A 13,283-nucleotide genomic window follows, 5' to 3' on the forward strand; every position below is an offset into this window, starting at 1 on the left:
TCAGTCCACTTTTGTCTTATTCAGTCCTGTTCGGTCCATTCGGTCCTCTTCGGTCTTATTCGGTCTATTCGTTCATGTTCGGTCCTATCCTGTCTTATTCAGTCCTCTTTGCTCTTATTAGGTTCTTTTCGTTCCATTCGGTCTCATTCGGTCTTTTTCAGTCTTTTCGGTCCTCTTCGATCTTATTCAGTCTTGTTCAGTCTTATTCGATCCCCTTTGGTCTTAATCGATTCTATTCCGTCCATTCCGATCCATTTTTTCTTTTTAACAGCCCTACACAAAAGAAAGAAAATCTCAAGGAGAAGTTTTTTGGGTGTTGTGACAATGGAGAATTGTAATATTCAAAATAAAGATATCGTGGCAATGTCGATTTTAGCAAGCCATGAATATGATGATGAGATTGTATTTATTCCTAAAGGTGATATTCTTATATTTGTAGCGAGTCATCAGTCATGGATATTCTTGTATTTGTTGCAATGTTAATTTTAAAAAAACACACTATAATTCATTTTATTATAATGGAATTGTTTAGAGTTAGTTACATTTATGTCGTTAGATTAAATGATTCTCACAAGGAATGAATGAGTTTTCTCCCTCAAAGGCATGAGCACAGTAAGCTCTCACACAATTCACAATCTACTCTTTTAGGTTTTCTCACATTGTTCTTGCAAATTGGAATATGTTAGGGTTGGTACAAAATGAGGTGGGTTAAAATAAGACTAAGGAGCTAAAATTCTATCCTCTAGCAAGTCACGAATGTGACTAGGTCACAAGTAGGTCACCGCAAGATAATAATAATAATAATAAAAACTCTCCCTTTTGCAATATGTGTGCAATTCATAAACAACTCTCATAAAAACTTATATTTGTGAAGTGACCATCATGCCAAAGTGCGCATTGGTTACTTTATAACTTGAATACCTTTAAATTTGATCATATAATAATAGTTTTTTCAAAGCTTATCTAGCTGATATCTGTATCTTTTTTTTATTCTATTATACATATTTTAGAAGGTTTAGTTTCATCCCTCCGTCTCTTTATCAACTACAATTCTACAAGGCAAGCCTACAAGTCAACACGCCACAGTTATACCTGCGAAGTGACTATTATGTCATAGTGCGCACTGTTACTTTACAGCTTAAATACCATTAAATTTGATCATATAATAATAGTTTTTTTCAAAGCTTAATTATCCAGCTGATATTTGTATCCCTTTTACTCTACTCTACATATTTTAGAAGGTTTGGTTTCATCCCTCCACCTCAATATCAACCACAATTCTACAAGGCAAGCCTACAAGTCAACAAGCCCAGACATCTTCTAGATTATCCCCCTTCTTTTGTACTTTTAGACACGTATACTTTAGTCTGTATCATATCTTTTACTTCCTCTAGACAATTTACTAGATTTCTTTCATTCTCTCAACCCTTATTCTTTTCCATTCAAACTCTCTTCCTCACTCTTAATAGAAACCATGGTCCAAGGTCCCCAAAAACAAGCTAAAATCACCACTTTTGAATCTGAAGGTCAGTGTCCCAATCCCCCTCTTCCTTTTTCCAATTCTTATGCATTTTATATACGTTTTCTATAATGGTTTTTTTTTTTTTTTTTTGATCTTTTCGATTAAACCTTTTAAACCTTAATTGTTTTGTTTATCTATGGCAGAGGTTAGTAGTATTAAATGGGAGGTTATAAGCATGACTGAACAAGAAGAAGATCTCGTCTATAGAATGTATAGACTTGTTGGACAGAGGTAAGTTCACCACAAAACTATCATTCTCAAAGTTCTTACACTAAACCAAAATAAGTCTATTACATCAAGTGTTAATACAACAAAATTTGTATAGTGGTATTAGACATAATATCACATCTAAAAATTAAAAGTTGTTGCAATAGTAACTTAAAAATAGTAAATCATTACATTAATAATAATTAGTTGTATTAATTTATCATTTTCAATTGCAATAGAGATTTTAATAATAAATTGAATTTAGAAATTTTTTTTGCAATAACTTAAATTGAAGAAATCAATTTTTTTTTAATAACTTAAATTGAAGAAACTATTAAAAATTAAAAGTCGTTGCAATAGTAACTTAAAAATGGTAAATTATTACATTAATAATAATTAGTTGTATTAATTTATAATTTTCAATTGCAATAGAGATTTTAATACTAAATTGAATTTAGAAAATTTTTTGCAATAACTTAAATTGAAGAAATCAATTTTTTTTAATAACTTAAATGGAAGAAACTATTGTAATAACTTGATACCAATTATATATTTTGCGATATATTATAATAGAAATTTTAAAGAGATGGCTTATTGCAACAAATTTAACATTGCAATAACTAAAATATCAATTATTTTACAATTTATTGCAATGACAAACATGAAGCTACAATGAATATATTATTACAATGATTTAATTCCAATTATAAAAAAATGACTATTACAATAAATATACCGTTGCAATAATTTGAATCGAAATTATTTTTATCAATTCTTTACAATCTATTGTAATAAAATTCATGAAATAATAGCCTATTGCTACAAGATATTCGAAGTAATAAATTGTTTTTTGCAATAGCAAATATATTATTACATCAAAATTTTCATTAAAATATTTAAGGTTTATTGCAACAAAAATTTTTTGTAGCACAAACTTATTATCTCAAATTTCATTCCAACACTTTGCATAAACTATTGCAATGACTTCGATGTTATTGCAACGATTGTTTTTGATATTTTTCATATCAAAATCCTAGTGGTTGCAGCAATAAGTTTTATATTCTTAACAATTGCTAAGCTAGTATATAGCTATTTTACGATGTTTTTACTTCTAGTTTTTTTAACTTTTTAATTTGTTCATATATAGTTTTGAAAATATTGCTTTTTTCTAAGTACAAATTGTACTTTTATCAATTTCCTTTTTGTGTGTGTGTGTGTGTGTGTGAATTAACATCATTAGTAATATTGAAGTATAGAAGTACAAGGATAATGCCTAGGTTCATCTCCATATGAAGACATAAAAGCTTTCTATTTTGGGCCTAACTGGATTAGTGATAATAGGCACCATGTTTGTCATATCTCTTTCACACTATATGGCATTTAAATTGGGAGTAATTTTGGTGCCACACCCAAAACCACAACTTTGTCCACAACTCGCCCCATGGGCGAGTTGTGGTTAGTGGAGGGTGTCTCCACCATCGGCTCTCCACCAACCACAACTCGGCATATGAGCGAGTTGTGGGCAAAATTGTGATTTTGAATGTGACACCATAATTTTTCTTAAATTGGGGAGATATGGTTTGTCGTTAATCATTGAATTGGGTCCCATAATATACAAACTTTTCTTTTTTGGGCTAAAACCAATGACCATAATAGACAACTCGTAGACAGAAAATTGAGAGGCTAGTGAATTTTGACATATATATTAGTAAAAACATCTTTTTTTTTTTTTTTTTCTTCTTTCCAAAAATCTTCGTTGAAAAAAAACTATAGTATCTTTAACCATAGACCAAGAGGTAAGATCCATTCCATGCATGTCCAATAATTTTTTCTTGTACAATTTAATACTGTATTACATGAGCATGAGTCAGTCTATATATAAAAGAAGTGTTTTGTACTGAGTAGAAGTAACATGCTAACATGTGATTTTTGACTACTAAATGTGAAACGCCCAAGAAGGCTTAGTAGTTGCTTCTACAGCATAGAATTTTCCAATGACATATAAAACTAGTGCCTCAAATTTATTGTTATTGCTATTTCTGTGTGTCTTTTGGTGCAAAAATAAGAATTAATTATAGGTTGTTCTCTAAATGTATATAGTTACTTTGTCCTTTTTCTTTGTAGCGTTTAATTTACAAATCTTAGCACTACTTATTGTGGTTGGTATTCTTAGCATATTGGTTTTGTTTTAGTCAACTTTGATGAGAAAATAAGAAACCAAAGATCCAAAACTACTTGTTTTAGGGGAATTATTATTATTTTTACACCAAAATTGTCCATTTTCGCTATATATATATTAATTCTATCACGTGGGAATGAGAGAGGGCACGCCCTTTTGTTTAATCATCTCAATTTTGATCATTGTCAGTCGTATATAAGACATGAATGCTCAAAATCTAGGACATGTTCCTGCAATAAAAAAGGGGAATACCAAGAGAATCAAATAACACACCATTTGCTTATTCACGTGTATAGGTTTCAGATATCATTTGCACACCAAAGAGACTATACTGTATACATAGTTCAACCTACATTAATAGTTCCCATCTTCAGTTCAACCTAGCCTAGACTAAGAAAAATTCTTATAGACATGATGGAGGAGATGCCAAAGTGGTGGCTTTACCTGCTTTTATAATATGTACCTAACTACTGCATATATATACTGGTTGAGGTTTTTTTTTTTTTTTTCCCTCTAATGTACAAAGTTCATATTCTTACCTTTGAGTACAATGTTCATATTCTGACAAAAATTGATGAGGAGAATTGGAACCCAAAACAGAAAGAACCAAATAATACACAGAATCACAAAGATCTTGATATTTCACATACTTGTCAGTGCTTACTAGTAATGTTAAATATTTACACATAAAGATTCCTTTCAGGTGGGGTTTAATAGCTGGTCGGATTCCGGGCCGAAATGCTGTAGAAGTAGAGAGATTTTGGATAATGAGACACCTTGAATATGAAGGGGTTGTTGGTAAAAGAAAAGTGCATAAGAAATAAAATTATAAAGTCTTTGGTCATTGACTTTTAATTGCTACAGAAATTAAAGTTCTTTCTTTCTTTCATTGTTTTTGTCTTTTAATCTTAATTAGAATTCTAAATTTTTGTGAACCTCGTATTAATGAATAAAGAAGCAATCTCTGGCTCCACCCTCCCACGTTTTATTGGCCAAAGTTACAGGTGAGACAAATACAGGTAAACTATGTATAAGGGTAAGTTTAAAAAATTTGTCATATTCATGGGTTTGCAGTGAAGCAGATCGGGCATCAATTTCAAAAAGCATATAGCAGCGTATTTTGTTGTCATTGCTACCACTGTTCTAGGTCAAATCTTATCTCGATTGCTAGGATTTGAGCTCCAGATGTTGTTTCATTCATTTGGTTTTTACAATTTTCATGACTATAATCTGATGGGGTTGAAATTTTGAATTTTTCAACATTTTCAAATCTCAATACTTTGTGTCATTCTTACCTGAGATGTTAAAAATTAAAAATATTTAGAACTTTTTTGAAATTTTTATTGTGACTTGATTATCTATTTGCGACTCAATAATTCTATTCACATAATTTGTTTCATAACATGTTGATATGTCACCTCATCATATTGTAATTAGAAAACAATAACAATGATATAGAAAATGGAATCATATAAAAATCATATTACACTAGTACCAACTTGCCACTTTTCTCTCTATTTTGAGAAGAAGAAAAAAAAAAAAAAAAAAAAAAAAAAAAAAAAAAAACTAAACTTGTCACCACAACAAAAATTTTATGATTGCCTTTTAAATTTTCTTGTCATTAAAGTAATGTTATATTTCATGTCCATAAAAAAAAAAAAAAAAAAAAAATGGAGCCTCATATACCAATAATACTAGAAAGAGCCGGTAACTATAATGGAATATTTTGGTATCGATATATATGATATTCTATTTCGGAATCGCCTCTCTCTCTCTCTCTCTCTCTCTCTCTCTCTCTCTCTCTCTCTCTCTCTCTCTCTCTCTCTATATATATATATATATATTACACTCCGTTTGTTTTGTTGTTATATTTTTCGTAACATCAAAACCGCAGTTGAAGATAAAAAATTTCAATTTCTAAAACTAGTACAGATTAGAACTAGCAAACAACTGAACAAGCCAATCANTAATCTGGATAAGGGACAAAGAATATCCTCTTGAGATAAATTAGATGAGGATTAATTATTTAGAGTCCGAGGCATAATCATCTTAGAAAGGAGTCACTAAAAATTTATATTCTATAGAATTAGATTTCAAGAATATAAGAACAATCAAAAGATTAAATTGGGAACACAAGAACTTAAGATATAGTATTAATAAAGTGATAATAACCATTTGAATTTATTTCACTACGAAGATTTTATGGAGGGGTTAAAGGAAATTTTTAAGCAGTCAAGGGATGTGTTGTTTAATTAAATAAATCTTAAAGTGTAATTATATTTTTATAGTAAAATAAAATATAATTACTGGTTATTTTGGGATGGTTAAGAAATAACAAGAGCCAAAAGGCCTATTAGGGCAAAGTTTTATTTTTCCCTATGGTTCCATCTCAAGCAATGTATATAAACCCTCGTTAGAGAGTTGGCCACACACACAATAGTGCATAGTATTTTATGTAGAAAATTTTGTTTAGAGAAAAATTCTACCTGGGTGTCTACTACACAAAAGAAAAGAGAGAAAACCCATATTTTTGTCATCCTCTCAAGCTTTCATGGGTTTTCTCAACAAAGGAATATCCTACTTTCTTGACCATAAGCATAGTTGTTGAGGTGAAGATTAAGGTGGTACAATTCATAAAGCTTTCGCAAAATTCGTTCTTTGTTTTTTCAGGTTTGAAGTATCAAGGTTCATGTTTTCTGGTTAACAAATTTCATATTCATGCATACATGTCATATATACATAATTAAAAGTAGATCCTAGTTTAATTCAGTTGTGCTTGATATGTATGAGATGCATATAGTTTTTCAACACTTGAAACAAAGGGTCTCTTTGGATATTGCTTATTGCTGAAAACTGAAAACTGAAAATACTGTAGCAAAATAATTTTTAAATGTGTGAATGACTCCGTGAGACCCAATTTTAACTTAACATTTGCTGAAATCCGTACTTGTGGGTTCCGGGAACAATGCACGGGACCCACAGAAAAAACGCCAAACTCAACCAAAGGGGGAGGGGAAAAAGGATTTTGGTGGAACACAAAAATCAAGGAGAATTGTGGAACTTGAGTTAATTTGTGTTTGTGAGGATTAATATGTAAGTGAATACGGGATGTGTGTTTATATGTATTTGGTAGAGAGTGTGTGTGAATGAGAGCAAAAAACATAAGTTTTTATTTATTTATTTTGCCACTTTTTAGCCAAGAATCACACACAAAAGCATGGCTGTGAGTGAGAGAGAAGTTGAGCCAGCTAAAAGAAAAAGAGATAATAATAGAAACCGCAGAGTTAAAAAATATATCTAATTTTTGTTCTGTCCTATTCGGTCTTAATTGTTCTGTTCAGTCTTATTCGATCTTTTTTGGTCTTCTTCAGTCTTATTTGGCCCTGTTTGGTCCATTCATTCATGTTCAGTCCTCTTCGGTCTTATTCGGTCCTAGTCTGTCTTATTCGGTCCTTTTGGTCTATTAGTTCATGTTTGGTCCTATTCGGTCTTATTATATCTTATTCGGTCCTGTTCCGTCCATCTGTTCATGTTGGGTCCTATTCGGTCCTAATTAGTTCTGTTCGGTCTTGTTCAGTCTATTCGGTCCTATTCCGTCCATTCGTTCATGTTCTGTCCTATCATGTCTTATTCGGTCCTCTTCACTCTTATTAGGTCTTTTCGATCCATTTGGTCTTATTCGTTCCTTTTCAGTCTTTTTCGGTCCTCTTCAATCTTATTCGTCCTGTTTGGTCTTGTTCAGTATTATTCGATCCTCTTTGGTCTTGTTTAGTCCTCTTTGATCTTAATCTATTCTATTCAGTCCATTTCGATCCATTTTGTCTTTTTAATAGCCCTACACAAAAGAATGAAAATTTGGGGTTTCTCAAGGAGAAGTTTTTTGGGGTTTGTGACAATGGAGAATAGTAATATTCAAAATAAAGATATTGTTGCTGTGCGCACCAAAAATGAGGCTATTGGGGCTAACCTCACTTGGGCTCACAACTTATTTGTAGAGTGGGTTCAGGATTTCCTACAATAGGTGGTCCTCGGCACAGAGACTCTATGAGGTCATATCTCTCTCTCTCTCTCTCTCTCTCTCTCTCAGTGAACCCTTCAACAACCCTCTTTTTTGCTCAAACTTCTCATATTTATAGCTCAAGGTTAGTGGAGAGATCATGATTACTCCCATGGTTAGTGCAATGGGAGGTCCAATATCATTAATTATAAGTGGGTGGTTAGGTGGGAGTGGAACGCAGTAAGAATGGCCTTGGAACTTGGTTCCCACTCTCGTAGAAATGCTCGACAGCGACATTCCCTAAGAGATTGCTGGGTATGCAAGGGATGGGGTGTTTGGGCGACATTCCTTCTCCATTGCTCGGTAAAGGTTTGCCGACATTCCTTCTCCATTGCTCGGTAAAGGTTTGCCGAGCAATGATTAGGTGGCAAAACTTGGGCCCGCAGTTTGTGTGGGCTTGGGCTGCGCTTCTGGGTAGAGAGAGGTTGGATTCATAGGCCGTACCTTCATATTAGAGTCCCAGGCCCAAATGGGTTAGGGTACAGATTGTGTATAGTTGCAATGTCAATTATAGCAAGTCATGAATATGATGATAAGATTGTATTTATTCCTAAAGGCGAAATTCTTATATTTGTAGCAAGTCATCAGTCATGGATATTCTTGTATTTGCTGCAATGTTAATTTTAAGAAAATACACTGTAATTCATTTTATTATAATGGAATTGTTCAGAGTTAGTTACTTTTATGTCATTAGATTAAATGATTTTCAGGTAATTTTTTTTTATTTATTTTTTTTTTTTTATTTATATATATATTTATGTGTGGTTTATTTTCTTTGTGTATTGTGTTTTTAGCTAACGAATTTGGGTTAGAATAGTTTTTAGGATTGATTAAATTTATTTATTGAATTTTCTTAATTCATATTAGACTAAATTTTAGCTACTGTTAGTGGTTTTTCCTACTTGACATTCAGAACAATGTGAAAATTATGAATCCATTATTTCCTTAGCTTGGATTTGTAAATAAAATTTTGAATTCATAATTGAAGGGCTATTATTAATTTATTTATTTTATTGTGTTACTGTTGGTGTGGGTGTGTGTTCCAAACACTTTTATTCTTATTTATTTTTTAACCGTTGGACAATTATGAGAAAAATAGCCGTTGGGCAATTATGAAAAAAATAGCCATTAGGCAATAATTGATAATATAACCTTTGGGCTTTTAAGGGTTATTAGTAACCAATAACTATAGACTATTATCTTAATAAGTAGTCTATATAATACTCATCATAACATATTTTTCAATAGGAGTCTTTTTACTACTCTATGTTTTAGATACACAATTCTACTATCTTTCTCTCCCACATATTTTTCTACAAGAATTTGTTATAAGGAAAGGCAATAGAGAGTTGTTTTTAAACCTTTTATGAGTAGAAGTGCATACATCACAAAGGTCAACGCTATAGTCTAATCCTGGAGGGTTGTTTGGCTAAGAGAACCATTTGCACCAAGTTTTACTTTGGGTGGCACGAATCAACTTTTAAGGACAACATTTTCGCAGCGTGATTCTATAACATTGTGAGATTGTTCTAAATTCCTTTTTTTATTTTATGTTCTTGCTAATTATTTGAGATATTATTTTTGTATCAAAACTTGTTTACTCACTAAAATATTTCTAACAGTTAGTTCATGTTAAGAATGTTGTGCCTAACAAATACTACCTTTTCAGGGCTGGTATTAAATTTTCCTAATTACATTGCCAGCCCAGCATGACGTTTACAAGATTATTAAAAATTGAAAATCGTGTGGGAACTCAGCCGGGATTTATAAATAAATTGTTGAATTGATAGTTGGAATAGATGGGATGGCAAGTGTTTTTTACCAAAAGTAATAAGTTGTGAATCCATGTTTGGAAATCAGCTTCTCCAAAATATTAGGGGGTAAGGCTATACCTACCATGATCTTTTTCAAGAATTTTGTGTATTGATTACGAGTACAAGTAGTACGTCATGAAGTCTACATGTGCTCAATTAATGAAAGAAGCCAATACCAAATACTACGTTTCAAAATCACCAGCCATCACAAAGATAACAAAACACTATAGAGAAGTATGTTTCGAAAAGCTGAAAATATTTGTATCTGTATAAAATATATTCACCAACCCATCACAAACATAACAGTAATACAATAGAGTCGTATGTTAAAGCTGAAATTTTTTTGTAACTGTGTAAAATATAATATAATCCTATTGATATATAACAAGAGAAAAATACAACATGTCAAGTATATGTCGCTATTTGCAGCAAACTAAAACTAAGGTACAGTTTTTTTTTTTTAATTGCAATGAAGAAAGAAAACATTTTTGTGCACCTTTAATCAATGCAACCATGTATTTGAATTTCATTGTAGAATCTAATTTACTGCATTTAAGTAACTGTATCTAAGTTTCACCCCTTTACAATATTGAGTTTTAAAACTTAATTACATGGTATTAGACTTCTATGTTCATCTAGGTTTTGTTTTTCTTTTTGGTGGAGGGAGGAGACAATGTTTGGGCAGTAAAAAGACTATAATACAGATCATTAGTCTGCAGTAGGACTTGGTAATCAGAAATCATTTAGAAGGAAAGTTATACACTAGTGAAACATATGATGTTGATCAGTTTATGCTATATGTTGGCGAAGATAATCCACTCGAGCTGGATGCTTGAGCTTCATGAGAGCCTTAACTTCATGCTTCCGAACCATTTCTCTTGAAATATTTAAGTTGCCAGCAATCTCTCCCAATGTTCTATCACCTTTCCCATCAAGCCCAAATCTCTGTCTGATAACCAAGCTCTCCTTGGGCTTCAAGGAATCAAGCTGGAGAAATTTTTCAAAAAAGTTAAGTTTTAGGTTCTGATTCAATGTGATTACAACTCATCGAAAAAAGGAAGATGATAACAATAATTCTAAAATCTGCTTCTACAATCTAGCTGAAAAAGAAAAAAAGAATTACTTCTACAAACAACCATATCAGCAAGATTTCAAGGCATTTCGTATATGACAGAACACAATAGCTATTTACCAATTATGCCAATTTAGTGATTACAATTATGATAAGTTAATCACAATCACAACAAGAACCAAATCTGAAAAGTATATCAAGAGACAATAAAGGCACAGATTTGGTAATGAAGTGAAAAACCAGTGGAGAGCAACTCCAAAGGAAAAACACTCCAAGGGTAACCTACCCTAAATAAGGTAATCCACTACATGGGGAGAAGTTACAAATCTAGTTCAACTCACAGGACCTTAGATACTATCCAGTTGTTGAACTTAATACTGCGCCCGCAACAATTTCATAATGTCTGAACAAATTGTACATGAACCACTCTCTATGGTTTCAGTCTTGATCACCAATATGGCAACAAAACCATTGTAAATATTGACTTTCTGAATTCATGGGTTGAATAGATTAGGTTTAGGTTTTCTCTCTATAGGGTGCACAGCTACAGTCTCTCTAAACCTTGACAGAATATCTTCTTGGAGTTGCATCTTCACACTTTGATCTTAATCATTGAGCAACACAATACATACTCAATAATTATTACATTTTCATGAAATTTGGCGATCTAAAAACTAACAGAACATCTCTAAATGCAAAGAGGGCATTGTCACTTAGAAGTTCCCTTAGAAGTAGTGTCCTCATAACCCCAGTTTGGTTGACTGTACTAAATCCATAGCAAAGATGGCTAAGACATGATCCAAATGAATGGTTTGATCACCTTAATTCCATCTCTGATTAGGAAAAAAGTACTCTTTAATTAAGCATAGCTCATGCAATAGAGGCACAAAGAAAACTTGGTTTCATGTTTTCATGAAACTGAAGTAACTAAAAAATTTAGTCTGAAATACAAAAACTTACCTTTATTTAATTCAATGACAGATCATCAAATCAAATTATATTCCATCTTCATTCCAAACAAAAATATTACTGTTGGAAAACATTCAGCGGTCTTGATAAATTTGAAGAGAGTAAGCTATGCAATGCAAGAGGAAAGGTTGGAGAGGATTAGTGATTACCACATCGTCAAGAGCAAGCCTTTGAAGAGCAGGTTGCTTCCAGTTTTCAGCTCCAACACCGTCAACATCCGGGATCCCATTTATGTACTCCTCTTGTGTGGTTGCATGCCTTGAATGTAGAGACAAAACAGGTTTTGAGGCCTTCAGAACTTCATGATACCTCTCAGGGGAGATCCCCACTTTTTTTATTATCTCTTCCTTTGTTGGTAATCTATGAAGCTCAAACAACAACTCAAGTTTGGCTCTCTGGATTTCCACTCTAACCTGCATAAATATAAGCATACAAGTTACAACAGCTCCTTATTCATTTAAAGCTTCCATCATATATGTGACAGATTAATTGAGCTCTGGTTAACCTAACTGCAATATATCCTATATAATTCTAAGAATAGAATTTTTTGTTTTTGGGTAATAAATGGCAAAGCAGAGGAAAAGGATCTTCTCCATTTGTTTTGAAATATAGAGGGTCTGTTTCATGGTGAGGATTTAATTATTCTCAAATATAAAGATGAATATCATGTCATGTCATTTAAAATAAGCTATCTTCGTCAATAAAACATTTTCAACACATGCATTTTTTGCTTACTTCTTATTAGTTCTCCCACTATGTCATGACTACTTTGTTGCTTAAGGCATTAGCCCACAAATGATTTGCTTAGAATTTCATACTTGCCATGCTTTCTAATGTACCACCTCCTTAATTTTAAATTTTCATATTACTTGCAATACCATTTGACTTTCAAATGAAGAATTTTTTCCATCCAGTCCACACTCCTACTTACAGGAACTCATAGAAAACAAAGTGCTACTACAAACAAAGAGAAGAATAGAGAGCCAGAGAGGAAGAAAGCATTACTGATTCAAGGCCAAATGAAACACGAGTAAAGCTTGAGAGTGTCATGGAGCGTATAATGGCATGCCTGATCCAAAAGAGAGTATAAGTTGAGAGCCGGAATTTCCTTTTTGGTTCAAAACGATCAATTCCTGTAATGAGTCCCTTCACTCCCGCCTGACAAAGGTCTTGAAATTTTGGTCCATTTGCAAATTCTTGAAAATATTTTTTTATTACAAACAAAATGAGACGGAGATTGTGCTGCAACAGATATAAGCATTATCTGTTAGTACACAGATCCTTAATAGAATCACTAATTACATTGCCAGCCCAGCATGACGTTTACAAGATTATTAAAAATTGAAAATCGTGTGGGAACTCAGCCGGGATTTATAAATAAATTGTTGAATTGATAGTTGGAATAGATGGGATGGCAAGTGTTTTTTACCAAAAGTAATAAGTTGTGAATCCATGTTTGGAAA

At 32.4% G+C, this 13,283-nt stretch overlaps 2 protein-coding genes across 2 annotated transcripts; one reads left to right on the forward strand and one right to left on the reverse strand.

Moving 5' to 3' along the window:
* Positions 1–1,333: 1,333 nt before the first annotated feature.
* LOC112011811 (MYB-like transcription factor ETC3) lies at positions 1,334–5,223 on the forward strand. Its single transcript, XM_024044148.2, has 3 exons — positions 1,334–1,526; positions 1,666–1,753; positions 4,612–5,223. The coding sequence occupies exons 1-3, from the start codon at positions 1,475–1,477 to the stop codon at positions 4,730–4,732; spliced, it is 261 nt and encodes an 86-aa protein (XP_023899916.1). The 5' UTR covers positions 1,334–1,474; the 3' UTR covers positions 4,733–5,223.
* Positions 5,224–10,295: 5,072 nt separating this feature from the next.
* On the reverse strand, positions 10,296–13,081 carry LOC136071163 (RNA polymerase sigma factor sigE, chloroplastic/mitochondrial-like). Its single transcript, XM_065782141.1, has 3 exons — positions 12,826–13,081; positions 11,970–12,233; positions 10,296–10,766 (listed from the first exon to the last, which is right to left on the reverse strand). The coding sequence occupies exons 1-3, from the start codon at positions 12,868–12,870 to the stop codon at positions 10,569–10,571; spliced, it is 507 nt and encodes a 168-aa protein (XP_065638213.1). The 5' UTR covers positions 12,871–13,081; the 3' UTR covers positions 10,296–10,568.
* Positions 13,082–13,283: the final 202 nt, after the last annotated feature.

The sequence above is a fragment of the Quercus suber genome, unplaced genomic scaffold (assembly GCF_002906115.3).
Source record: "Quercus suber isolate HL8 unplaced genomic scaffold, Cork oak 2.0 scaffold_291, whole genome shotgun sequence".
Lineage (NCBI taxonomy): Eukaryota > Viridiplantae > Streptophyta > Magnoliopsida > Fagales > Fagaceae > Quercus > Quercus suber.

Excerpts from the sequence above, each read along its gene's own strand:
- LOC112011811 (XM_024044148.2), top strand. The coding sequence starts at position 1,475 with ATGGTCCAAGGTCCCCAAAAACAAGCTAAAATCACCACTTTTGAATCT. Across the intron at positions 1,527-1,665 it reads CACCACTTTTGAATCTGAAG|AGGTTAGTAGTATTAAATGG; the intron begins GTCAGTGTCCCA and ends TATCTATGGCAG. Across the intron at positions 1,754-4,611 it reads TATAGACTTGTTGGACAGAG|GTGGGGTTTAATAGCTGGTC; the intron begins GTAAGTTCACCA and ends GATTCCTTTCAG.
- LOC136071163 (XM_065782141.1), bottom strand. The coding sequence starts at position 12,870 with ATGACACTCTCAAGCTTTACTCGTGTTTCATTTGGCCTTGAATCA. Across the intron at positions 12,234-12,825 it reads TTTCATTTGGCCTTGAATCA|GTTAGAGTGGAAATCCAGAG; the intron begins GTAATGCTTTCT and ends ATATTTATGCAG. Across the intron at positions 10,767-11,969 it reads GGCTTGCTCTTGACGATGTG|CTTGATTCCTTGAAGCCCAA; the intron begins GTAATCACTAAT and ends AAATTTCTCCAG.